Here is a 24,926-nt window from a genome sequence, read left to right as displayed (position 1 = left end):
TCTCAGCTAAAGCATCCATGGCAGATGGCCATCCAACCTCTGCTTAAAAACTTTTGGTATGTCAACTTTTAGTATTATGAAGAGATATTATGAAAAGCACTTTGGAGAGCTCAGATAGGAGTTAGTAGTTCAGAAACAGATTTTCAACAACTCCATGGAAAATCTAAATAGAAGCAGCATGGTGTATCTGATGAGGTAAGATGCCATTGTTGGAAAAGATAAAGATGTACATAAAAACTTTCATAGTGTTAACTCACTGAGACCATCTGTGGCAAGAAGAATCTACACTAGACAAATGGAAAGTAGGAATAAATTTCATTACATCATGGAGGCCACCTGAAACAGCTGAGCTTTCCGATACCCTCCTTCGGATAGGCTTCATTCAGTAGGATAATCTTGGTACCAAATCTAATGGTTTTTAGGTTAAATATTTGTTGCTGTTGTTTTAAAATATGTAATCCCCTCCAATTAAATCCTATAATGTTTTCAGTTGTTGATTTCCAGCCCTGCTGTTTTATTATTTCAAAATATCAGGAAAGTATCAAATTACATTCTTGGAAAGAACAGATAAGAGGTAAAAACGTTAAAAAGGAATGAGAACAGACAGTCTGAGTAAAATATGGAAATGTACGTTGGTTTAGGAAAATTATTGAGAACTGTGGGATTTGAAGAAGTTTACAAGGAGCAGTTTACAAGGAGAAGTTTACAAGTTTACAAGATGGGGGAATTCCCCCACCTCCTAGAAAAGCCAGCAGAAGCCACGCAGCCGCTTTAAAGAGCGCACGGCTTTTGCCTGCTTTTGCGGGAGGTGGGGGAATTCCCCCATCTCCCGCAAAAGCCCACAGGAGCGAGAAGGGACGGACTCCGCCAGTCAGTCCCTTTTCCCTCCTTGGGGAAAAGCCTGCTTTCCCCCACCGCCAGCCTCAAAGCTCGGTCGGAGAGTAGCAGGAAGGCGTCGTGCGCCTTCCTGCTGCCCCCCGATCCTCTGGGGCTGGCGATGGGGGAAGCACTGCTTTCCCCCACCGCCAGCCTCAAAGAGCAGACTCTTCTGGCTTCAGCGAAAGCAACGCGAAGCCTCCGGAGCACAGGCTTCTGAGGCTTCGCGTTGCTATCACTGAAGCCAAGGAGCCTGCATTCGCCCCATAAGACGCACACACATTTCCCCTTCATTTTGGGAGGGGGAAAAGTGCGTCTTACAGGGCGAAAAATACGGTACACAAAAATATCTCCCAAAATAGATGTGTTAGATGCATAACATGTGTACACACACACTAGCAACTATAGGTCTAACACAAATCCAGTATTATTATACTACAGTGAGGCAGAAATTACCCCCCCCCCAACTTACTGGTTATCAGAATCACTTCCTTTGCGTTTTCTTGGAAAGTCCACTCCAAATGTATTACTTGAGTTGGCAGTGACAGGCTGGGATATAGGAGTCATAAGGCTTGAGAACGCAGAGGCAACACACTGGTTTCCTTCCATCTGAAAATTATCTGCAAATAGTAAAATAGTGCCAAAGTTGAGACAGAGTGATTTTGTATGTACTGTATTCCAACCAATGTAGACAGAAATGAAAAAAATTGCTGACCTAAATCCATGAATAACCTTGATACAAAAGAGCTCCCCCATGACAAACATGCTTCTTAATTCTGTGTCAATCAATCTGTCCATTTACATAATTTATGTCCCACACCGTCAACAAAGATTTATGCTCTTAGGGTAGCTGCTAACCATGGTATAAGAAGCAAGAAGTAAAACTTAAAACAACAACAACAATAACAACAATAATAAATGCAAAGTAATACGGGAAATTAAAAAGAAACTAAAACATCGCCAGACAATTTAACTACAGTATATGGGCAAAACGAATCTTCACTAAGTTAAAGAATGTTTACAGTCCTTTAAGCCTAGGAAAACAGATTGCCTGGTGACTAAGGATTCATCCAAACACTTCCGCTTTCCCTGGGGAAAACCCGCTGATGAATAAACATCAATTGGGTTTTCTCTGGATTGACATTTGCTCCAATTTAGCGCTGAAGAGCAGTTTTCCGGGAGGAAGTGGTGAGGTAAAGGCAAAACTGCTTGGACCTGTGCCTAGAAAACACAGAAAGTCATTTGGACCCATTCTTTCTAGGCACTGGACAAGCGAAAGTGTGGACAAGCCCTTAATGATAGTAATGCAGTCTCTAGGTGGACCTCCTTTAGGAGAGTATTTTAAAGGTGTGGTGCCACCAAAAAAAGGCTTGCTCTCTGCCACACATCAGGCTGCAGAGGCACAAGGAGAAAGGCCTTAAATAATGATCTTAAGGAATCGGTAGACTGATGCAGAAAAAGCAGTCCAACAAATATTTGGATCCAGAGCTGTGGATAATCTAGTCATAACCTGTTCAAAGGTTATGACTAGCACTTTGGACCTGAGCTCAGAAAGTCCCTGGAAGCCGGTAGAGTTGTTGCAATAAACACAAATTATTTTCTCTTCACCTAATTCCCATTATCAGCCTAGGAACAGTGTTCTGGGCTACCTACAGTTTCTGAACTGTCTTCAAAAGCAGCCTCATATCAGTTACCAAGGCAAATATAACTGTGGCTAGGCTAGCTCAGTCTAGGAGAGGTTGCTGTTAGCATATGAGTCTGTCAAATGACAGAAGTTTCTTTGTGCCACCAAAATTACTTGATGCTTAAGAGAATGACAAACCTAATATCACTCCCAGGCCGTTAGATAAAGTACAATCCCTTCCAGAGCTGGTTGAAAACCATCTGAAAGAGGATTAGCTTTTAGTATAACTTTCCATATAACTACTGCTGCTGCAAACCCTACAATGGCTACAGAAAAGTGACTGCCTGAAGCATTCACATCATTTTAAACACCTGGCCTTTTCTTCTCCACACTATGCTGTGCATACCACAACTCAATAAGAAATGTCTGTCTGTCTGTCATGCAACCCCTCACAGAATGCCTAAGTTTACTTACCTAATTAACAAAATGTGTATACTGTTTGATTGTAATAAAATCTCTAAGCACTTTACAGGACATATTGCAATAAGTAATCAAAAACATTTAAAAATAATTAACGAAATACATTGCAACTACAGATAAAAGGTTTTCCAACCCAGAATGAATACCTAAACTCTCTGCATATAAGGCCACATAAGAGTCTTTATGCTTTCTTCATGTTCACAATGAATTTATTACAACAGCAGAACACATCTAGGGGAAGCAGTGGTTTTGCTGCAAAAGACAGCAATGAAGAGTCCTGGGCAAACTTAAAAACTAACATTTATCTTTCATTACACATATCAATGCTAATGATAGACCTGCTTACACACAGTTTCCCAGATTAACTGCCCCTTCCTTATCTTGCTTCAACATTTACCTATTTCATTTGCATGATCAAGTAGTTAATCTGAGGATGGAGTCAAATAAACATGAGGGAAAGAAACTTGACTAAATAATCAGATACTTCTTAATTTGCACCTGTTCTCTCACAGTACAAGCAACTATATTTGCATGTAAAGAGAAGATTGAGAATTATAATTCATTAGAAATATGCAGCAACTTGAATGATGTGGAAAATGGTAAGGCTAAAACGGACTGAGCATGCCTTGCTTGCGTGAATGAAGCTCTTACTCTCAGCACTTCAATACAATGAACACATAAGAAAGTACTTAAGACCATTACAGCATTTGCCTTATTAACATACCTTCTAGCACCCTTGTGATAGCTGGTAAGCAACAAAAAGGTTCACCACCCACTGCTGTAGGTGTTTACTCTTGGAATATTGCAGTAAATATAACGGCCAATTGTGCTTCCATTTTAGGGAAAGTAAACAGATTACTGTGACTCAAATCCAGGCATCCCTGAATGACCCATATTTTTTTTTACACCCTGTATCTACAACAGATCACAACATTCTGCAGAATTGTTAATGGGAATTTTTTTTTTACCCATACATTCTTATCCACACCTTGCAGAATATTAATCTGCCAACGGGCAGGGATGTCAAGTAGGAGGTACAAAGAATACACATGTATTGAATAAAACTTGAATAAAATAGGGGGGCAGGTAAGCCCCGTCCCTCATAATCAATCACGTGATGTGGCGCGCACACACTATTTGAATGGCAATGTCCCTAAACTTTGGCGTTAACTGCTATGTAGACAAGTCTTAACCTTCTAAATGATTATTGTGAGATAAACCAGACTGGCTGCTTTCAGTGTTTTTAGCCAATCTTGTAATCTCCATTTGAGATCAGGTACTCCCTTTTGAAGTATTACCTGCTGACTCTACTACAGAGTAAATGTGGGTGAGTGCTAAAGAATCTTCCACCCTTGCAAAGAAACAGAAAAAGCACATGCAAACTGAAAACTCTGCAAAGGGGATAAGGCATGTCTTCTAAACTCCAGGCAATTAAAAAAATAAATCTGTTTTGTTAACTCTCAGTACAAGAGTACATGTCTATTCAGAAAAAGTATATGTGTTTAATGAGTCTTACTCCCAGGTAAGTGGGTAGAAGATTGCAGCCTAGGTTTTCTTGTGAGGAGGGGCCAGATAAGGGTTTATGGTGATGCTTTACCCTTGGGCATGCTATACCAACCTGGGAGTGAACTCATTTGCATACAATTGGGTTGTTGCATCTAAGCACACAAAAAATAGGCCAGATTAAGACTAGTTGAAGCCTTGGAGGTGTACTAATCTGGGGACAGGGAAACAAATGCCCCTTTAGAGTACAATCAGCTTGACTAAAGGAAGCAAAAACTGATGTCTATAATGCAAGAAAGAAGTCCCCTTTTGCAGCCACTTCTATATCTTCACAACAGCCATAAGAGATAGGTTCAGCTGATAGTTAGTAACTGGCCCAAGGCAGGCAGGCAGCTGCACCAGATTTAGGGCAATGCAGGTAGTTCCCCCACACATGGTGCTGAACCAAGGGGACACAAAATAGTAGTAACAACAACAACAATTTATATGGGTACCTACTGAGAAAATCCATACAAAACTAACTGTACCATTAGGAATTATTCTGAAAATAAGAATGTTTGGATGGCGGGGTGGGGGCAAATTATGTCCTCACTCAGGGTACCATATTACCAAAGTCTGCCCCTGCAGGCAGTGAGCAAAAACAACGACAAGCTGAACAGCATGTGCACACACACAAATGCATGTCTGTCTGTATGTGAAGCTTGTTTGTGTTTGCTACATTCTACTCCTGAATTTTCATAGCAATCAAAGAACAGTGTTCGTGTGTTTTATTTCCAGTGTTTCATCACTTCTTTTTTGCCTGTGTAAATGCAGCATTACAAATTATGCAATTACTGGTGTAAATTTTTAATATATATCAAGTTGCCCAAATGTTTTGCGGCTGTTTTTGTAGCATGTCACCGGGGAATGGTGGAGAGAAATATTCACTGTATGCTTCACAAGTGGAGTGTTGTTCTCCAATTTCTGGGTATGTCGTCCCCCCCCCCCCTGGAAATGCCGCAGTCGGACAGAGAGGTGGGGAGCATTATGTTCGTTGTGGAAGCAATATGCAGGGAGAAGTGATTACTGTAGTTGGGGGAATATGGGGGTAAGGTTGGTGCTGCTGGTATTAAATGCTTAAATGGATTGCTGTTGAAAAAGATCAAGGTGCTTTTTATGGTTCTCATTCCCTTTTTATCCTCACAACAACTCTGTGAGGTAGGTTAAGATAAGTGACTGTTTCAAGGGCGCAAAGCGAGCTTCATGGCTGAGTGGGAGTTTCAAATTCTTTTTTCTAAAAAATGCAAAAGAAAAAAAATCCTGTAATTATTATGTGGTTTTAATAAATAACCATCTCAATTGAATACACTGCTTGCTTTTTAACTATTTATAACTTGAATTTTTCCAAGCATGAGCATCTGAACAGATCTGCTGTAAAACTCCCATCTGAAATACATTACTAATGATTATGTGCATAAGGTTTTAGTGATGAGTTGTAAACAAATATTGTTCAAATCTATTCCACCTAGAAGCCATTATATAGTATATAGTATTCTATTCTGAAGTTAAAATTGGAAAGCGAAATGCTGGTGGTCAACAAAAGAGGTTTAAAGACTGTCAAGGCAAATCCAAAAAAAGTAGTATAAACATCAACAACTGGGAAACATTGGCCTGTGAGTGCTCCAATTGGAGAAACAGCCTTGACCAAAGGTGTCATGGACTTTGAAGACGCTAGAACTCAGGACGAAAGGGAGAAACGTGCTGAGATGAAGGCACATGCGGCAAACCTTCACCACGATCAGCTCCCAGCTAGAAACCTATGTTCCCACTGTGGAATAACATGTGGAACCAGAATTGGCCTCCACAGTCATTTACGGACTCGTTAAAACATGTTCATGGAAGACGATCTTTAAAATATAAAGGTAAAGGTACCCCTGGCCGTTAGGTCCAGTCGCGGACGACTCTGAGGTTGCGGAACTTCTCTCACTCTACAGGCCAAGGAGCCGACGTTTGTCCGCAGACAGATTTGGGTCATGTGGCCAGCATAACTAAGCCACTTCTGGTGCAACGGAACACCAACACCAGAGCAGCGCACGGAAATGCCATTTATCTTCCCGCCTATTTATCTACTTGCACTTTGACGTACTTTCAAACTGCTAGGTTGGCAGGAGCAGGGACCGAGCAACGGGAGCTCACCCTGTCGCGGGAATTCGAACTGACCTTCTGACTGGTAAGCCCAAGGCTCAGTGGTTTAGACCACAGCGCCACCCGCGTCCCACAGCCATAGAGCCCAAAATAATTCCCCATCCTTGCTCTAGCTTATCCACCTTGTTCAGCATCAGAAAAGGAGGGTGTAGAAAGATCCAGTACGTTCTAGGAGCTGGATTTTTTCCTGGAGATCAGTAACATGGCCTATACTGTTTTTTTTTTATATAACTATTTCTTAATAGGTGAAAACTGGAAAATTAAACAATCCAGTCATAAACTTTGCAAGGAATACACCAGCCTCGAAACAAGATAGGACTTGACCTACTTTTTGAAGACAGAACTTACGGTAGATATGCTACTTCTCTAGTATGAAGTAAAATAGAAATGACAACAACAGAAAACCGTCTCAAATTGGAACACCTTTCTAGATTTAAATTTTGGCAACAGACAACTTTGAAGTGTTAAGAAGGAAGCTATACACTTTAACATTGTTCTATATATCACTTGACCCTCAGATTTAAAGAACAAGGGATATTAATATACGCAAAAATAATCCATAACCTAAAGTACAGCAGCATGGCAAAAAATTATCTTGACACATACAAAATTATTAAAAAGCTAGGGAGTAAAAACATATTTTAAAATTAACTGTAGATAAAATTGCAGCATATTGTAAACCAAGAATCAGGACCTACAAGGATATGCGACTCCGATTACAGAACAGCTCCAGCCAAATGATAAAACTGTTTATCCATCTGCATATATCTATAATTCTATAGACTATTCACAGAAAAGTGCATTTGGACTGCATTTAGCAGCATTTAATGCATCCCAATATTTCAGTTAAACAATGTAGAAATCACACCCAAATTGGGACTGATTTTAACCTCCTCTGTCAAACATAAAATACACAACAAGTATTAGTTTATGTATCCAACTGATGTCACGGCTAGATACTTATTTCAGAAAACTGGAGTTCCACCAGGACACATTTTAAAAGCTCCAGAGGGGATTCCTAAAGCATCGCTGCAGGTTCCTCTTCCTATTCCCCCGCTTTTTCCGAGAGAAAAAAAGAATCATTTGGAGAAAATTGAAGTAGAAAGGGAGGCGGACAGCAAGTTTGTTCTCTGCGCGACGAAGACCAGCCGGGCAGATTTAAAATGTACGTGTCCGACAGCCAGATCACGCACATGTTGCAAAAGTAGGGCAGGCGAAATAAAGGTCGAGGTAGCGAAGCGCAGAGGAGGAGGAGGAGGAGGAGGAGGAGGAGGAAGTTTCGCATCCCGCTCACCCGCCCATCAGCCCCACTTTCTTCGTTTGTTTGGGGGGCGAAGGGGGGAGAGGACAATTCGGCCCCGTTGCTCCGAGTCCGGCTATTGCCTTGCGCCGCTTTCTTTCCCCGCAAACCCCCTTTGCGCCGCGGGGGCTGTCCTGCTTGGGGTATTTTAAAGCCAACCAGCCCATCAATTAAATGCCTGGGGGAAGAGGGGAAACCGCGCCGCCCGCCTCCCTCCACAGTCAGCTGGGGAGTTTGCCACCCAATCTGCAGGAAGGACCCCCAGGGGTCATCTAGTCCTACCCGTCGCAGCGCCGGCGAAAGGCGCGAAACCCGCCGCTCCTTCTTGAGGAGGGACTGGCTCGCTCGCTCGCTCCCCGCCGCCCTCCTCTCACCTGCGCCGCCCGCCGCCGCTGCCCGCAGCCCTTGGCTGCCGCCGCCGGTCTCCTCAGCGCCCGCCTCGGCCATGGCCAGCGCCCCCGGCTAGTCCGGGGCGACGGAGGCAGCCGCGGCCCCCCGCCCCGCAGGCACGAGGCGAGGCGCCCCTTCGCCTCCAGCCCAGGAAGCAGCAGCGGGAGGCGGCGGCCCAGGGCGGAGACGCCGCCGCCGCCGCCGCACCTGGGCGAGGGCTCCCTCAGCCGCAGCGCCGCCGCCGCCGCCTCTTCTCGCGAGAGCGCGGCCTGGCCGCCGGAGCCCGAAGAGCGCCGAGGAGACGCGGCGAGGCCTCGGCTCAGGGCGCGCGTCGAGTGAGGAGAGGCGAGGAGCCGGGAGGGGAAGGAGCAGACCTCGCCCGAGGCCTCATCACGCCTCGGGGTGGTCGGGCCTGGGCCTGCCGGGGTCCCTCTCCCCTTCACAAGGGCGAGGAGGAAGGGCGACTGCAGCCCTCGGGCTCCACCGGCTCGCCTTGGCCAGCTCGGGGTCGGGGGCGCCGCTTGAACCCGGGGCCCAACCCACGGGCAAGCCGAGCTCCGCCATCGCCGCCGCAGACCCAGATACGCCGAGGAACCCGCTGAGCCCCTTCCAGCTCTCTCTCACCCGCCATGGTGGTGCCCCCCGCCCAGTTTCTTGGCTTCTCTAATCCTACGCGATTCAGAAGATAACTCGCAAAAAGTGCTTTCTGCATCTGAACGCGCAGGTTGGAAAGATGTTGCAACCCGGGGGCGAGAGGGAGTCCTCTGAACCCGCACCTGTAACGAAACCTGCTCCATCGCAACAGGGCGCAGGTGGCCCAAGATCAAGCTTGAGGTTGCAGTCCTCTGGCAGGATGCACATTTTGTGAAAGTATGTGCCAACTTACCTGAGTAAACATGTATATAATTCTGTTGTCAACTACAGTATTCAGAAAGCTCAGGCCAGGCTGCAAGGCTGAAGTTGGAGCCTACCTCCAAGTGCCTCTACAAGAACAGAGGTTTGGAGGCCTTCTTCCCAAAATAAGCTTTGAGCATTCCCAAATCAGAAAGCACAGCTGCTAATAAAATGTTCCCTAGGGAAAGGATGGGGAAGCTGTGGTCCTCAGGTGTTGCTGGATTCGCAACTGCAGCCAGCATGACCAGCAATGGTGGGTTTTTTTTTTTACAAAACACATTTATAGCCCACAATTCCTCCAAGGTCAAGGTGCTGTACATAGTTCTCCACATTTTATCCTCACAACCCTCTTAGGTGGGTTAGACTAAGAGGCTGTGATTGGCCCTAGGTGAACTTCATGGCTGAATGGAGATTTTAAACCCTGGTTTCCCAAGTCGTAGTCCAGCACTAACCACACTAAACTGGCTGAGAGTCCAGCAACATTAAGAGGGCAACAGGTTCCCCACCATTGCCTTCTCTGATGCGCTAGCACCATGTCCAGCGCAAAGCTTTATTTTTATGCAAGGCGTTATCAACTGTACAGCCCCCAGATCAATGCTTATAAATATGGAACTGAGGACTTTGAACCCTAAAAGAAGTCTTGGGCCATTTCCAATCATACACGCTTGTTGACAGATGCCAGGCATTTTGATTCCATCACTCCAATTTTGTACAACCTGCGCTGTTTGTTTGCTTCCAAGCTCTAGTCAAGGTGCTGGTGTTTCTGTTTAATCCAGCTTTCCCTGAACTGTGACTAATTTTGAATTATTGGTTAATTGACTCATTGAACAATATTTAATGTTTTGAATTTCATATTTTACATTTAACTTTTTTGTTATTGCTGACATTTTCTTTTGACTGAGTGGTGTATAACTTAGCTAAATAAAGCAATCACTTGGGACCGCTTTCTTTTATACATTTCTCACACTCAGCTATATTGGTGCTTTATGTGCATTATAACACTGACACCAGATGACGCTGTGGTGACCCGTCTTCAGCCAACGGGATTTCCCTGTATGAAGTTTACAATGCATTTAACTGAATCGCTTCTTTGATGGGGCTAGATCCAGTCATTAACTAGGCATCATCTGAAGCTTTATTTCAGCTTCCTCAATCAGTGGTGAACACCCACTCCAGGTATTTCAGACATGCCATTTTTCAAAAAGACCTCTAGATGATTTGGGGGGAGGGTGTCTGGTGCCTTGCCACTTTGGAGTTATTACTGTGTTTGGGTTTTTTTGGTTTGTTTTGTAGTTTTTAATGCTTAATTTGGCTTGGGGATTTTTTTTAAAAAACCAAACCAACCTGTTTTGATACTGTACCTCATTAGTTCCTCAAAAATTAGGTGGGACATACATTTTTGAAACAAAAAAAAAATTGATAAAATTAAGAAGCAAGCTGTTGAGAGTACTTAAAAATGCTCTCATGCAGAAGTGCTCAAAAGCATAAATGGAGAACAGAACAGCATGACAATCAAAACAAAGTTGATCAAAGGCATATGTAAAAAGAAAAAGAAAAAAGCAGAAAATGCTTAATATTGCAGAACAGATCCCGACGAAACAGAAATAACTTTCTGACAATAAGCTGTTCAACGGTGGAATGAACTCCCTTGGATGGTTTGTGGACTCTCTTTCCTTGGAGATTTTTAAGCAGCGGCTGGATGGCCATCTCTCTTGGATGCTTTAGCTGAGATTCTTGCATTGTAGGAGGTTGGGCTTTTGGGGTCTCTTCCAACTCTACGGTTCTATGATTCTATTCCATTTTTTTAATCAAGGTGACAGGATGAAGTACTTCATGTGCTATGTCTGAACAAGATCCAGACAAAAGGACTGGCAGCTGTGACAACGACCCAGGTGGAGAATTCCTATCTACCTGCAGTTCCATAAAAATGCTCTTTTAGAAACAATGAAAGATTGTACTTTCATATGCTTTCCCATGTAAAACATGGTGCATGTATATAAAACTAGTATGTGACAGCTGGGACCAGTGGAATTTGTTGTAGTCCAACATCTGGAGGGCACTAGGTTGGTAAATGCTTCCACCTGCATTCCAGCATACATTTTGCTGTACCATAGATTTCTGAACAACTGTGAAGTTTGCACCACTGCAGTCAGAATATTTCTTTTTTAAAGAAACCAGTGCTGCTCTTGCAGCCACAGGCAAAATACCTTGGCAATTTCATCCACATTGGACCAACTGTCCAGAAAAACATTTGTTACATGCTGTGATTTCTTCTATTCACTCGGCTTTTGGAAGTGCAATTCCATCAGGATTCTATTGTACACAATAAGCTATCATGAGGTGGGCCCATTTTCAAATCTAATGAAAATACTTTTCATTTTAGAGCCGCTTAGCACTGCAGTGCTATTACGACGACAATAATAATAATAATAATTGAAAAGGCAGGATTGTGGGGCGGGGCGGGGCTGCAAAGTGTTTTGAAGAGCCTTAGCTAAGATCACACGGGTGTAAGACAACAGTAAATGTAAACAAACTACAACTTGTAGAAAAGAATGCCATGTTTATTTAATATGCTGTAAAAAGCCTTATATAAATCTTTATGATGCTTTCTAGTGTAACTTTTCCCAAACCACAACTAATGAATTTGTATATTTAAAAAAAGAGAGAAAATATAGATTATAATTGCCATTCAATTCTCAAGTGATTTTTTTTTTTTTTGAAATTTTAGTCATTAAACAAGGTCAAGGTACTTTTCAAGCACTGATTATTTACTGGGGAAGAGCTGTGCACAAATGTGCAAAAGAAATAAATCAAAGAGAAAAAGCAGAAACTCATTCAAAGGGTTTTCTGCATATTTTCATGGGCTGTTGTGGTAAAAACTAGAACGAGTTCCCAGAGTACTACTATTTTGCCCAGAGATACAGAATCTGTGACTTTCCAGATGTTGGACTACAGCTCCCATCTTTCCTAATCATTAGCCATACTGACTGGGGCTGATGGGAGCTGGAGTCCCAACAATTTCTACCCACTGCCAGCAAGCAAGCAAGCTGGCTGACATGGAGGGAGTAGCTATATGGGTTTACAAGCAGCTCCTCTTGAAGAGCAGTAGTAGCGGGACATTTTGCCGCCTTCTGATGTGCTTCAGCACTTCAGATTATGGAGCGTGTTCCAGATAGCATAGGAAATCAAAATAAAACTGACTTTAATCATGGATCCAAGCAGCCTATGAAGTCTTCTGTGATCAGTTAACAAGGGTAATTCAGGTTAATACCAGGTTCTCTCTCACTGCATCCGGTGACTGTGGCTTTGTATAACCAACCTTTAAAAAAATAAAACCTCTAGCAAAACAAAACAAAAAGTGCAATTGTTCTAGCTATATTAGATTTCAAACACTGGCAACATTGGTTGATTCTGGATCATTTCCCCATACAAAACTCTGTCCATTTGTTCATTGCACAGCTCTCCTGGGATCGCACCATTCCAACAGGCAGATGGGGGATTGAACATGGAAGCTTGCATATTTGTGAGCTACTTCTCATGAAACCTCTCTTCCCTGTAGAAAGTTAGCATGGCAGGGAGAAGAATTTTAGAATTCTTCCCAACATGCAGCTAGTTGCTTAAATGCAGGAACTCTGTTCAATTTTTTCTTTAACTTGGAAGATGCAACTTGTCCACCACTCTAGTTCTGAAGTGGTCCACCTACAAAGAGGGCTGTGCTATGTGATATTTGCAAGTTTGTAAGTTCATCTCCAATTCATTGTATTAAAACAACAACTTACCCCACAGCCATCAATATTAGTCAACCCAACCCTCACCTCCCGAAGTTAAAACCATGTGAGTAATTTCATCCTTCTTAAACACCACATGTTGACAAGAAGTGAACCATATATACTTCTAGGAAACAGAACTTTATAAATTTGCAATCAAGCCATTTCAGGATCTTTGGTACTCAGAGCAGAATAAAATGGCACAACAAACCATCAAGGGGAGGTTAATGCAGGAGGAAGAAAATGAAAGAAGCAAAAGGTAGGTTGTACACTGATTTTTGAAAGCATATTCAGCTGCTGTTTAGCCTGTCATTGTCCCAGATTTTTCTCCTCTCTACAAGTTTTCCACTATGAAGCTGTAGTTTAATTGATTTCACAGTACCATTTCTCCCCTGAAAATAAAAGAATTGCAGCTCTCTCCGCAGCGGTTTATTATGCTAAATATACTGGGTCCCAGGTCCCATTTCTATACCAGTTCCAATCTGAAGTGCAGCTTCTCTTTAGGAGCCCTGAGCTAGAGCATAAGCCATTAAGTACAGAGAATAACCTTCAAAAGAGCTTGTTTCAACCAGTATACGCATTTGTTTCAAGCAGCTCCGTGACAATATCTTATGTCATCACATGCCATCTGTAGGAAACCTATTGAATAGTTACAAAAAAGTGGCTTCTGGTTTTCATACTGCATATCTAAAACCCTGCCCAGGTTAAACACACAACAGGCAACATTACTGAGAAGCAATGTCGCTTCGTACAAATGTGATATGGGTTGAACCCCTGGGCAAATTAGACACATTACAGTACAGAGCCACAATACAAACAGAGGCATAATTGACCTTTTTACACACACACACACACACACACACACACACGGCGCAGATACAAAGATGTCCATTCCTTTTTTATTCCAGTACCTTTGTTATAATAAAGTTAACAAAAATATTCACTATTAAAAAAAAGAGTGTGTGAGAGAGAGAGAAGCCAGCTGGCACTGCCAACTAATTCTTGTAGTAGTCTTAGAAATCCTAATCCGGTAGAATTTCCTAGTTTCAGTCCATCGTCGTGACCATTTCAGTGTATTGAGATCTATGCCAAGCGGGTCTTGGTGATGCAGCAGCTACCTGAGTTCTTTGTTTTATTTCTGCTGTGTTTCACAACTTTCCAGCATTCATGTACGAAGGGATGGAGCCACGCTGAGTGAGCCCTTCAAACCTTTTGTAAGTATAATTAAGAAAAACCCAGTCCTTGGACTTGTAATCAGGTTCTGTGGTGTTTGGCACTAGAAGGCAAAAGGAAAGATTATAAACACGCATGCATATGCACAGAGTCAAGCTTCAAGAAATGCCAAGCTAAATTAATATTGAAGACGGAAGTTAATCATTCACACTGTATAACTTTTAAATTACACAAATAAAATGGTGATGCATTTTACAGAGTTTACTTAGGATCCGAGAGTGAACAAGAGGATAACTGCACACATTAAACTTGGACCCCTTCAGAATGCTTGGGGATTCATCTGTATTGCTCTTATTTATATGCATGATTTTTCTATTTTACATTTGCATTTTCCCCTAAACTTCTTGCAGTAATAGGGTTGCCATATTTCAGAAAGTGAAAATCCGGACACAAAAGTTATTGAACTTTTTTTTGGCAAAAATCTCCAAAAAAAACCAACACTTCCAACACGTCTTGCCTTCTGCCCTGGTTTTCCCAGACATTTCCCCAGATGCTGCCACTTCAGTCCTTTCCCTCATTATATCCTAGACATCTGGTCGTTCTTACTTTATTTTTTATTAATTGTTTTAAACATTTATGAACACTTCCCCAAAGCCCATCCGCAGTCTCTTCCCCTCTGTGCAATGTGCTCAGCTAATAGCTCTTCTGTCCACACTGCCCCTCAGTGAAATTAGGGCAGCTCAGCCAATCACTGACAAAATAAATCCATTAGTGCATTACAGTATATATTATTCTGATCAGTTAGAAGCGAAGAACACTTCAGTTTCATTTTAGTTTCTCATTTTCATCTTGCTTTTTTTTCAGAAGTGGTCAAAGTAGCTTAACAAAAGAAGACATACATAATTTATACCAAAACCCGATTAAAATGATAGATGCATAAGACACAAACAGGTTTAAAAGCAAGCAGTAAAAAACGTTAAAAAGCCAACCGCAGCAACCCAAAAATATGCTGATCAAGTTTACATAAATTTGCTTTTAAGGTCTCAGTTTATAATGAAAAGTTAAGGAGCACAAAGTACAGGTATAGGGGATGAAGCGAAAGGTGATAGAAAAGACACACAGCATTTCTCCCATGTGACAGGGAGATGTAAGAGGCCTGCTAAACTGTAAGTGATGAGGTGGCCCCCAGATAACAAAAACAAGAACACTGAAATGAGGCCTTATTCCCAAAATTATGTGGTTTATTTAATCCATATTGCAGCATTAATGTGCACTCTCACCTGGCTGTAAAATATCAGATTCTGGGAAGTCATCAAAATTGGAAGTGTCATCAATACTTTTGATTTCTATAGTGATTGCAGCTGGTCTCTCTCTACAGCAAAACAAAAATACCAGAGTAGTGAACAGCACAAGCAACTTTATAATAATTTCACAGGGCATTAAAAAAATCCTAACATCACAACTTTCTAGGAAGCTTCACTAGAGCACGTAGATGTTAGAGATGCAGTATATTTGCTCCATTATATTGCTATTATTTTATCGAGGACCCGAGGACTAAGTTCTGAATGCAGCCTACTGTATCTCTGTATAGTCATTGGGACTATCCCCATGCCACAAGCCTCACAAGCCCTGCTCCACATCCTTATCAAGTGCTTTTGCTTGGCTGCAAGGTGCCTTTGATTATCACTCCAGCTTCCCTGGATAGAGAATAATGTTTGAGTGCAGGTGTTTGTAGCCTACTGTACAAAGGCAAGAGTTGCATCTGTTGGCTCCATCTACTTTTTGCCTCTGGGTGTCAGAAGACTGACCACAAGGGACTGCAGTCCTTGGCCTGAAAAAAGTTTCCCATTCCTACTTTAATCTTTCAGCAACTGTACCTGATATGTCCCCAATCAACACCTTCAAAAAATGGGTGACTCTTCAGTTCTTCTACTCCACTGCTACCGATTCTGTTTTCTGCATCAGTGCAAAATCTGAGAGAAAGAAAACATGACAAAATGTTGCAACCAAGGTGGTCTACAATGAAAGATGAATGTTTCAAAATTTGCAAAACTGCAGCCTGAATCCACACTTCCAGTCACCAATGGAAATCACTACTGACACCAGGAGACTGCCCCTTCCACTCATGAATTTGTAAGGGAGTTTTAGGTTCCCTTACTAATTCTAAGAAAACTGATGAAACTTCTGCTGCTTGCAAGACATTCCCATAGTTCCTTTTTTTCTTCATACAAAAATGTGCAGATGAGACAAGAACCACTTCTTCCCCATGGCTTCATTTACCAGAGGAAAACAAATAAATCTGATAATGGGCTAGTAAGAATCACAGCCTAATGCCAACATTTAGGATTATAGTGTACATTTCCATGGTGCATGAAGGCTTGAAAGCAGGCGGACCCCGATTGTAATCCAAATGGCATGACTAAGTACTCAAAAGCCCCCAGGGGGGTGAACATGGTCATTTTCCATTCGTCCCCCTCCCTTATCCTAATCAGATTGTATGCTCCCCAGAGGTCCAGCTTGGTAAAAATCTTCCCCTGCCTCACACGTGTCAAAATATCGTCAATCCTGGGCATTGGGAAAGTCACGGGTTCTGACACCAGGTTTAGAGCCCGGTAATCCATGACTAATCTTGGCTGATTTGTCTCTTTTTTGTCCACAAAGAACACTGGACTGCCCCCCACCGCCTTTGATTCCCTTATGAAACCTCTCTTCAGGTTCTTGTCAATAAACTGCCGCAACTCCTGCATCTCCCAGTTGGACATGGCATACAGCTTACCCACCAGTAACTGAGCCCCCGGAAGCAGGTTGATTTGGCAGTCAAAGGGCCTGTGGGGGGGGCAGTCTGTCTGCCTCCCTCTCACTGAAGACCTCCTTCAAATCAGCATATTGTGTTGGCACCTCCCTTTTTTGCTCCAGAGCCACCCCAGCCACCCTGGCCACAGTCCTTCTTGGTTCCTTCCCTCCCAGACAGTGCTCTAAGCAGTAAGCTGACCCAAAGGTGACCGACCGCTGATGCCATGACACCACTGGGTCATGTATTGCCAGCCAGCTCATTCCCAGTATTATTGGGGGTCCTGCCAGCGTGGCCACGTGAAAGGCAATGGTTTCCGTGTGCCTGCCGACCCTCATTCGCATTGGCGGTGTCTGGTGTGTCACTTCCCCTCCCAGGAGTTCCCTGCCATCGATGGTGGTCACCTGCAAGGGAAAATCTAGTGGCAACAGGTGGAGCTGGTGCTCCAGAGCGAAGTCTCTGCTGAAGAAATTACATGAGCTGCCAGAATCTAGCAGCCCCTCCACTTTGACGGGGTGCCCATTTGGGAGTTCTAGCACCACCTCTATGGCTATAGCTGCCTTGGGAGGGTCAGGCTGGGGCACTTCTATTGGTTGCTGGCCTGGCTGCTGCCCCTGCTGGTTGGCAGCCAGGCGTTGTCGTTTCCCTGCACCGGCTCTTCCTCCCCCTTATCGTCGTGGCCTGCAGCCCCCATCATGCCTTGCCAGGCTTTCGTTGGGGGCAGACCTTTGCAAAATGTCCCGGTCGCTGACAGAGGAAACACTTCTTGGTAGTTTTCCACTCCTTTTTCCGACCTTCACCAGTGTTTGAAACTTCGCGGGCGCGCGCTCCATCAATTTCCATCGGCTCCACCGCCTGGGAAGGCTCCCTCGGCATCTCCGGAATGCGGTTGTCATGGAAACGTTCCGCCCTTATCTCCCGCTTCTCCTGAGCCCGTGCTTCCTGGCGTACACCGATCGCAAGGACAGTCTTTGTGAGTTCATCCATCGACTGCGGGCGGGGCACTCGGGACAACGCGTCTTTCACTTTCGGGGCCAAACCCGCTTCAAACAACATTTGTACTGGTTCAGAGTCCAGATCCCACCCGAGCTTGTGGACTAACATCGCAAAACGCGACCAGTAGTTTCTGACGGACAGGCTCCCCTGCTTGCACCCCATCAGCTCCCTCCGTGTCATGCTTTGCTCAATCTCGCTGGAGAACATTGCGTCCATTCCCTGGTAGAATTTCTTAAGATCTTTCAAAGCGTCATTCCCCGTTGCCATCAAGGGCCTGATCCATTCGCGCGCCCCATCCTGCAGATGTCCAACAATGTAAGCCACCCTCTCCCCATCATCAGCAAAGTCATTTTTCTGCAATTCCAAAGCGTACTGAATTTCCGTTCGGGGGCTTTCCACCAAACTTGTGTACCAGCCCCGGGACCTTGCTCCCTATCGGGGTGGCTCTGACCTGTGCATCCTGAGCCCGTCTCTCCTCCAGCCGTGCAGACAGGGTAGTGATATGCACCTCCAGGTCTCGGTTCCTCTCGACCAGACCTCGCATCATGGCTTCTTGCTCTGTCTCTCCGCCCAGCCCTGTTTGGCTCATTGTGCTGCCTCTCCGGGGCTGCGCACAAGCAACGTCAGAGACTGACGGATTGCTGTAGTGGTTCTAGGGGTTGCTCGTGTGTAAGCCGGTGCAAACACCTGGCTGGGTTGCCTGACTGAACCTTTTCTGTCCGGACAGCCACTCACCCGTGGCTGGCAGAATCCGTCAGTGGGCGTTTCTTAAACTTCTTCCAGCAAAGAAGCTCTTTGACGCCTAGTCTCCTCCTCCTCTCTCTGTGTGAAAGCCTTCTGTGCAAGGAGGGCGTAGGCAGCGGAGGACCTCTACTCTCCCTGCTGGTCCCTGGCAAGGAGTCATGGGACTGCCTCGCCACTTCCCCCATCTGCCCCCCTTCTCCACTGGTGCTACGCTGATTCTCCTCCACAGAAGATGGGCTGCCTCTCCCAATCCTGGGACGCTCTCTGGAATCCCTCTGGATTTTGCTCTCTCCCTCCGGCACTGATGGCAGTTCCCTGACACCATCCTTACCTCCATGGTGTTTTTACTTCCTTCCCTTTACTGCTGCATTATACAAATAATGTATTACAAAACTTTGATAAAATTATTATCATCTTTCTTTCGTTGCTTGAACCTCAAATCCTGCTCACGGTTTCATTTATCTATAATGTTTCTCCAGATAGTCCAAAAAAGAACTGAACTCTTACAAAAATTGCTTGTCTTCATCCCTTACGTTGCTGTCCTCATATTTTAAAATCCATCTTTAATTCACATTCTCTCCCCACCCTTTGTTCCATTGCTGCACCTATAAGCACCTGGGGGCAGTTATTTCATCCTCTTTGGAACCTTTGTCTCAGCTGTTGTTAGCGTGTTGGGAATCTTCTTTGTTAGTTACTTTCTAAGTTAGCATCACTGCTCCCAGCGGTTCTTACATTTTGATCATCACCAACATTCTTCTCTATAAAACTGCTTGGTTCCGGAGGTTCTTAGTTTTGGTAGTTCAAACCCATCAGTCCTTCCAGGTCAGATTCCATTTTGCAGTTCTCATTCAACCGGACACAACAGGTTTATGTTCACATTCCTCTTCCACTGGAACTCTCCCATTGTACTGTTACTAGCAAAGTACTTCCAATTTTACAGTATAAAGTCACATTATATTCAGATGTTCTTCTTTGGTTTTGAGACTCCTTATTCCATTTTAATTTTGTTGCTCTTTATTCAGCTGACAACAGGGAAGGTAGCAATTTCTCAATGACTTCATAACGTTGATGCACATTCCACTCCTCCCCTTCTTTCACATAGAAGCAATTTCATTCTCTCTTCCTTCCAATAGTTAGACGAACAGACTTTCCCCTGCATCTACCAACTCACCATTTCTGGCAGGGCACCTTTTATTTCATTTCCAATTAGTCCATTTTGATAGAAAGTAAGCCGCTTCTGTGTGGCCTCCAATGGAGTCTGCAACAGCATTGCCTGTGTCTCGCCCCTTAACCTGCCTGAAAGGAGTCCTTCAATTCCTTCTGAACCAGGAAAGGGGCAAAATTTATCTCCGTAGCTAATTTTCTCCTCTGATACCAATGGGGGGGGGTAGGGGTGTGTGTCTTTGTCATTCCCCATTTGAGTCTTCTCCAATCTCAGACAAGTGGCTCCCCACAGTCACAGCTTGATGCAGAAGCCCATTTGTATAATCTTAAAATATGGACTCCCCTTCATGGATCCCTGCCTTGTCGTGGCGAAGGGGCTTGAATAACTCAGAGAAGCTATGACAGGTCATAGACGGACAGGTCACAGCCGAGAGTTTAGACTAAATGTGATTCACCTGGAGAAGGAACTGGCAAACTACTCCAGTATTTTGCCAAGAAAACTCTAGACATAAAAAAAGGAGAATCTTTGAGAAGTGAGAGTTTCCAAGGCCTGCTCTGGTTCACGGGGTCATGGAGAGTCGAACACGACTAAGTCGACTAAGCAACAAAATACCTTGTAAATTTCTAGCACTGAAGCAAACTACCTTACATACCAGCATGCAGCAAGTTCAGATAGGTAAGCAAGCAAACAAACAAACAAACAAACAGTCTGGCAAGTCAGTCCCATTATTATTGACTATTCAATACAACAATGGACTAAAAACAATCCTCTTCTAATTAAAAGTGGGGAGAAAACAATTCTAAAAATGGCCAGCTCCAGAGAGTGGGGCTAGACCCGGGACCCGGGGCTAGAGCCGGGACCCGGGGCTAGAGGGACCCCCTTGGACTGACAAAGAAAAGTGCCAAATACAATTCCTAGGAGCCAAGAGAAATGGGCTGTGAAGACAACTCTAGGACAGTGAAACAGTGAAGAGCAGCATTACATACCAAGCACAGTCATGAGCGGGAAGATGTTTTTCATCAGACTGTGCTAGACCCTGACAGAAGTGCTGTCCCCCGCCCCCCAACTGAGTGTGTGCTAGAACACAAATAGCCCCACTGCCTCTCCCTTACAACTCCTGTTGCTGGGGAAAATGAGAGGCAGGCTGGACCAGCTTCACTACAACACCACATTTTGCTGTAAGCCTGGTGAAAGCCATTCCAACTAAAATCAGCCATACAGTTGCATATAGGAATAAGCAACCAACTGTGCTACAGTTACTGCCAGGAAGATCCACTGTAAATCAGTCATGCATTCATACATACAATAAATCCCAGGGAGTGACAGTCTACTCAGGGCTGAAAATAGTATTAAACTAGCACCCCAAAAACAAAAACAAAGAAAATGGTGGGCAACGGCAGCAGCAGGGCAGTAGAGCACTGCTACTACTAATACTACAGCTAAATCCCACCCAACTACCTACTACTTACCCACCAACACAACTCCAGATTTTGCCTTCGTGCTAAGTCAGTTTCAGCTTGCAGTGGTGCTCCATAAAGCTGGAGTACACAGCCTCCAATCCTAAGAGAAGTCAATGCACTCTCAGAGAGGCAGTGTATGTGGTGTGGGGGAAGAATAGCACTGTCCCTGGGTAAAAATATTACAAGTTGAATGCAGGGAAAGTGCATTACCTCCTCAGCTGAAACACAATAGTGAGGTAAGATATGTGGATATGACACAACTATATGTCAAATGTAAAAATACAAGCATAAACAAAGGTCCATGAAGTATTAAGTTTGGAGTATTAAGTTTTGCATTCCTTCCTGCACTGAAATCACCTTTAAACCCCTCCTGTATCTTCAATTCTATTAATGTGCAAGAACTTAAGAGCTGTTTTTGCTAAAGAAGAACAAGGATGACAATTTTTTAATAAACAGAACCAAGAAGTTACTCAGCAGCATGCTGGCTCAAAATATTTAGGCTATATCTGGCTGCAGCAGAGGGAGAAATGGAACAACAAGGCTCTGCTGAGATCTGCTTCGTTGGCATCCTCCTCTCTCTGAACTGCTTCCACTCAAGCAGGCCACTGAAAAAAACTCTAAGAAGTCGTGTCTGAGTTCACTTGTTTTCCTCTTCCTTTTCCAATCCTTTTTCCTTTTGAGTCATGACTTTTAGATTGCAAGCCTGCAGGCAGGGACTGTCTTGCTTCTCGTTCATTCTTAATCTTATGCAAGCTGAGCCTTTATTGGCTGAAGAGCAGGGTAAAAACGCTTAAAACACTGACATCTACATTGCTAAACTGGATCAGCTAGTCCTACTATCTTGCCCACATTACGCAACTGGACACCGCCAATTAAAGGGTTTGCCTTAACTTATTGTAAGGATCTTTCCTGCAGAATCTTGCTTCTGCTCCTAATTTCAGGAGTGATTTTCCACAATAACTTCAACAGCTTACAATTTTTTGGACTTCACTTACTTCAAAACATGGATTAACAAATCAGATTTTATTGGGCTTTATTAGGGGTACTTTCTGACATAATGCCAGTGTTGTGGGAGCTTCATGCGCCACTGACTTAACACTGGAAGCCTGAATTCAGGGAAGAAGGCTTCCAATTCACTTACCTCCCACTCTATCATCCACGTTTGTGAGAAGAGCAATACTGTTCTGGAGAGCAGCTATGTACATGGCAGAGGCTCCCACAGTGGTAAGGCAATGACCAAAGGGCTCTACATTGCATGCTCAGTGCTAACAAAGCTGTGCATCATTGTGTTTGTTCCACAAGCAGGAAAAGGGTAGTGGAGAAAACAGAAGCATCAACTCACTTTAGAATTAAGTCCTTGGCTTTTTCTGAAATGGGCACCTCAGGTGGAAATACTAGAGTCTCTTTCCAATTCATAACTTTCCTATATGTTTCTTGAGGTGTTTCAGAGCAGAAAGGGGGATAACCTGAAGAAATGGGGGGGAGGGGGAAATCATTAAAAATGTTGTACTGATTTGAATGTCAGATTTAGACTAAATTACAGGAAAGAAGACGCAGGACTGAATATAAACCTGCAAGTCAATCCTTGGCTCTCTCAACAAAACGCTCAGAGAAAGTGTTATTCTCACTGGAAAAGGGACAAAAAGATGAACGGGGTCAATAATTCTTACCTATTAGCATTTCATACATAATCACTCCCAAAGACCACCAGTCACATAATTTGTTGTAACCCGTTTGCATGAAAACTTCTGGAGCAATATAATCTGGGGTCCCAACAGTAGAGTATGCCTAAAAGCAAGATGATTTTAAGAAAAAGTTTTAGTCAATACTCTGGCAGTCTTATTGAGTTATAATAATGTATAAGCATTCACCTGTCATCTAATAACAGCCTTTTAGTTGCTTGAGGAGATTGGGTGACAAGCAGAGGTTGCTGAAGCATGAATTTTTCAGCAGAAGGCCATCATGCTGAAAAACTTTGCAGAAAGCACTCAAAGCTCACCAAAAACTGTACTTACCAGCTGTCGCCTATTCTTTTTCCATGTTTCTGCTTTTCTCTTAGAGTTCATGTTCTGAAATGCTAATTTGCAAAAATATAAATTATTGCATTCAATTTTACCAGCACAAGAAAAATTCAGATAGGGCACAAGTTAGCATAGTTTAATACTGAAACTGCACTGGTAAATGTGCAAACGAAAACCATGTTTAGGGAAGAAGGAATTATGTAGTTACTAGTGGTCAGCTCCCGAATGACGCTATGAAAGCCAATGCCATCATTCCCCCGGCACTGTTCTCATTCAAAAAGGAGTTCTGGCAAAAGAAATGCACTTATATAATGCCTAACCTGTACGGTGTACCTATCAATGCCTCTGAGGGAGTGCAGAGTAGTTTAATACTTGTAAGATACAACAGGCTGTACTTACAGAAGTCACTTGGTGGATTGTGTGTAAGATTTCTGTAGAATTCGGTTCTGTGAGCTTTCTTTAAACCTGTGCAGAGTCCAAAATCAGAGAGTTTTACATGCCCCTATGGAAAGAAAACATTACATGAGTTTAGGTGCTGAACTACCGAAAATCCTTTGAAAGCTTGCAAGTCTTTGCAAGTCCATACTTAAAATGCCCAAAACTAGAAGTGAATTTCAACAAAGAAAAAGGCACATATTTTGAAAAGAAAAAATGACTTTCAGTCAACAGCATTGCATTGTTCCGGTTGAGAGGAGCCTGTTCCCCAACTCCTTTCCTCCGACAGCTTTGCATGTACCAGGAGCAGGTATCCTGCAAACTGGAGTCTGAATGCAGACCTCCAGGCCTCTATCTGGTCAACTGAACTCTCCCCAGCTGACACCCCTTACTGGTCCTGCTTCGCATAAGAGTGTGTTTTTGCCAGGCTGGAGTGTGTCCTTGAACTCTGGTGTCTCTTGCATGTCTGGATGGAGGATAGAGAGGGCACGCTAGTGTGTGCAGAAACTAGCTTATTATACAAAGGTAAAATTTACATTTGCTGCTCTGCCTGCTTCTGCCTCTGGCCTCACCCATCCCTGGCATTTGGGCCTTGGAAAGTTGTTGTTTATTAAATTTATATACTGCCTTTCATAATAGGATCTCAGGGAGGTTTACAGAATAAAATACAAGATAAAAACACAAGTAAGTAAGTAAGTAAAACAATAACTCCCCTTCCCTTTTGAGGTTGCTTAGAAGGGACACATCCATTGAGCTGAAAAGTATTCCCCATCAATGGCATAAATGTATCGTGAAGGACAAGAGGAATGGCCTTCTACCATTCCCTTCAGCCTTTGCATGCTGCAAATACCCAATGTCAGAACGAAGACAGAAAAGTACAGGAGATGTAAAATCATCTTATACCTTTGCATCCAGGAGAAGATTATCTGGCTTAATATCTCTGTGAATAAAACCCAGCTGGTGAATTGCATCAATGGCCAGCACAGTTTCAGATATGTAAAACTGTGTTTCTTCCTCTGATAAAGTATCCTTCTTCATTAATAATGTCATCATATCTCCTGAATCAAGAAGAAATATATATTATAGGATTTTACAAATAGGCTTAGGTAGTCCAAATATTTAC

The 24,926-nt window shown here is 43.5% G+C and overlaps 2 protein-coding genes across 4 annotated transcripts in view; both read right to left on the bottom strand.

The window, feature by feature from the left end:
• The window catches only part of BMAL2 (basic helix-loop-helix ARNT like 2), a 35,996-nt gene extending 25,551 nt beyond the window's left edge, over nucleotides 1-10,445 (bottom strand). Inside the window, exons 1-2 of the mRNA XM_083401212.1 lie at nucleotides 8,982-10,445; nucleotides 1,349-1,496 (exon numbers count right to left, since the gene is read on the bottom strand). Of these exons, the coding sequence (XP_083257338.1) occupies nucleotides 1,349-1,496; nucleotides 8,982-9,069 (236 nt within the window). The 5' untranslated portion in view covers nucleotides 9,070-10,445. The remainder of the gene's footprint in view (nucleotides 1-1,348; nucleotides 1,497-8,981) is intronic.
• A 3,450-nt stretch (nucleotides 10,446-13,895) lies between these two features.
• Nucleotides 13,896-24,926, bottom strand: part of STK38L (serine/threonine kinase 38 like) — a gene marked incomplete at its 5' end in the record, with an annotated part of 336,575 nt that continues 325,544 nt past the window's right edge. For all 3 annotated transcript variants that reach the window (XM_083399831.1, XM_083399833.1, XM_083399832.1), the window contains 8 exons: nucleotides 13,896-14,294; nucleotides 15,472-15,563; nucleotides 16,069-16,164; nucleotides 22,690-22,813; nucleotides 23,018-23,135; nucleotides 23,363-23,424; nucleotides 23,768-23,870; nucleotides 24,707-24,861. In XM_083399831.1, the coding sequence (XP_083255957.1) occupies nucleotides 14,167-14,294; nucleotides 15,472-15,563; nucleotides 16,069-16,164; nucleotides 22,690-22,813; nucleotides 23,018-23,135; nucleotides 23,363-23,424; nucleotides 23,768-23,870; nucleotides 24,707-24,861 (878 nt within the window). In that variant the 3' untranslated portion in view covers nucleotides 13,896-14,166. The remainder of the gene's footprint in view (nucleotides 14,295-15,471; nucleotides 15,564-16,068; nucleotides 16,165-22,689; nucleotides 22,814-23,017; nucleotides 23,136-23,362; nucleotides 23,425-23,767; nucleotides 23,871-24,706; nucleotides 24,862-24,926) is intronic.

Source organism: Podarcis tiliguerta, assembly GCF_965153285.1.
Source record: "Podarcis tiliguerta genome assembly, chromosome: 10".
In the NCBI taxonomy this organism is placed as follows: Eukaryota; Metazoa; Chordata; class Lepidosauria; order Squamata; family Lacertidae; genus Podarcis; species Podarcis tiliguerta.
Note: the sequence above shows the minus strand (reverse complement) of the source record. Positions and strands in the feature narration are given on the sequence as shown.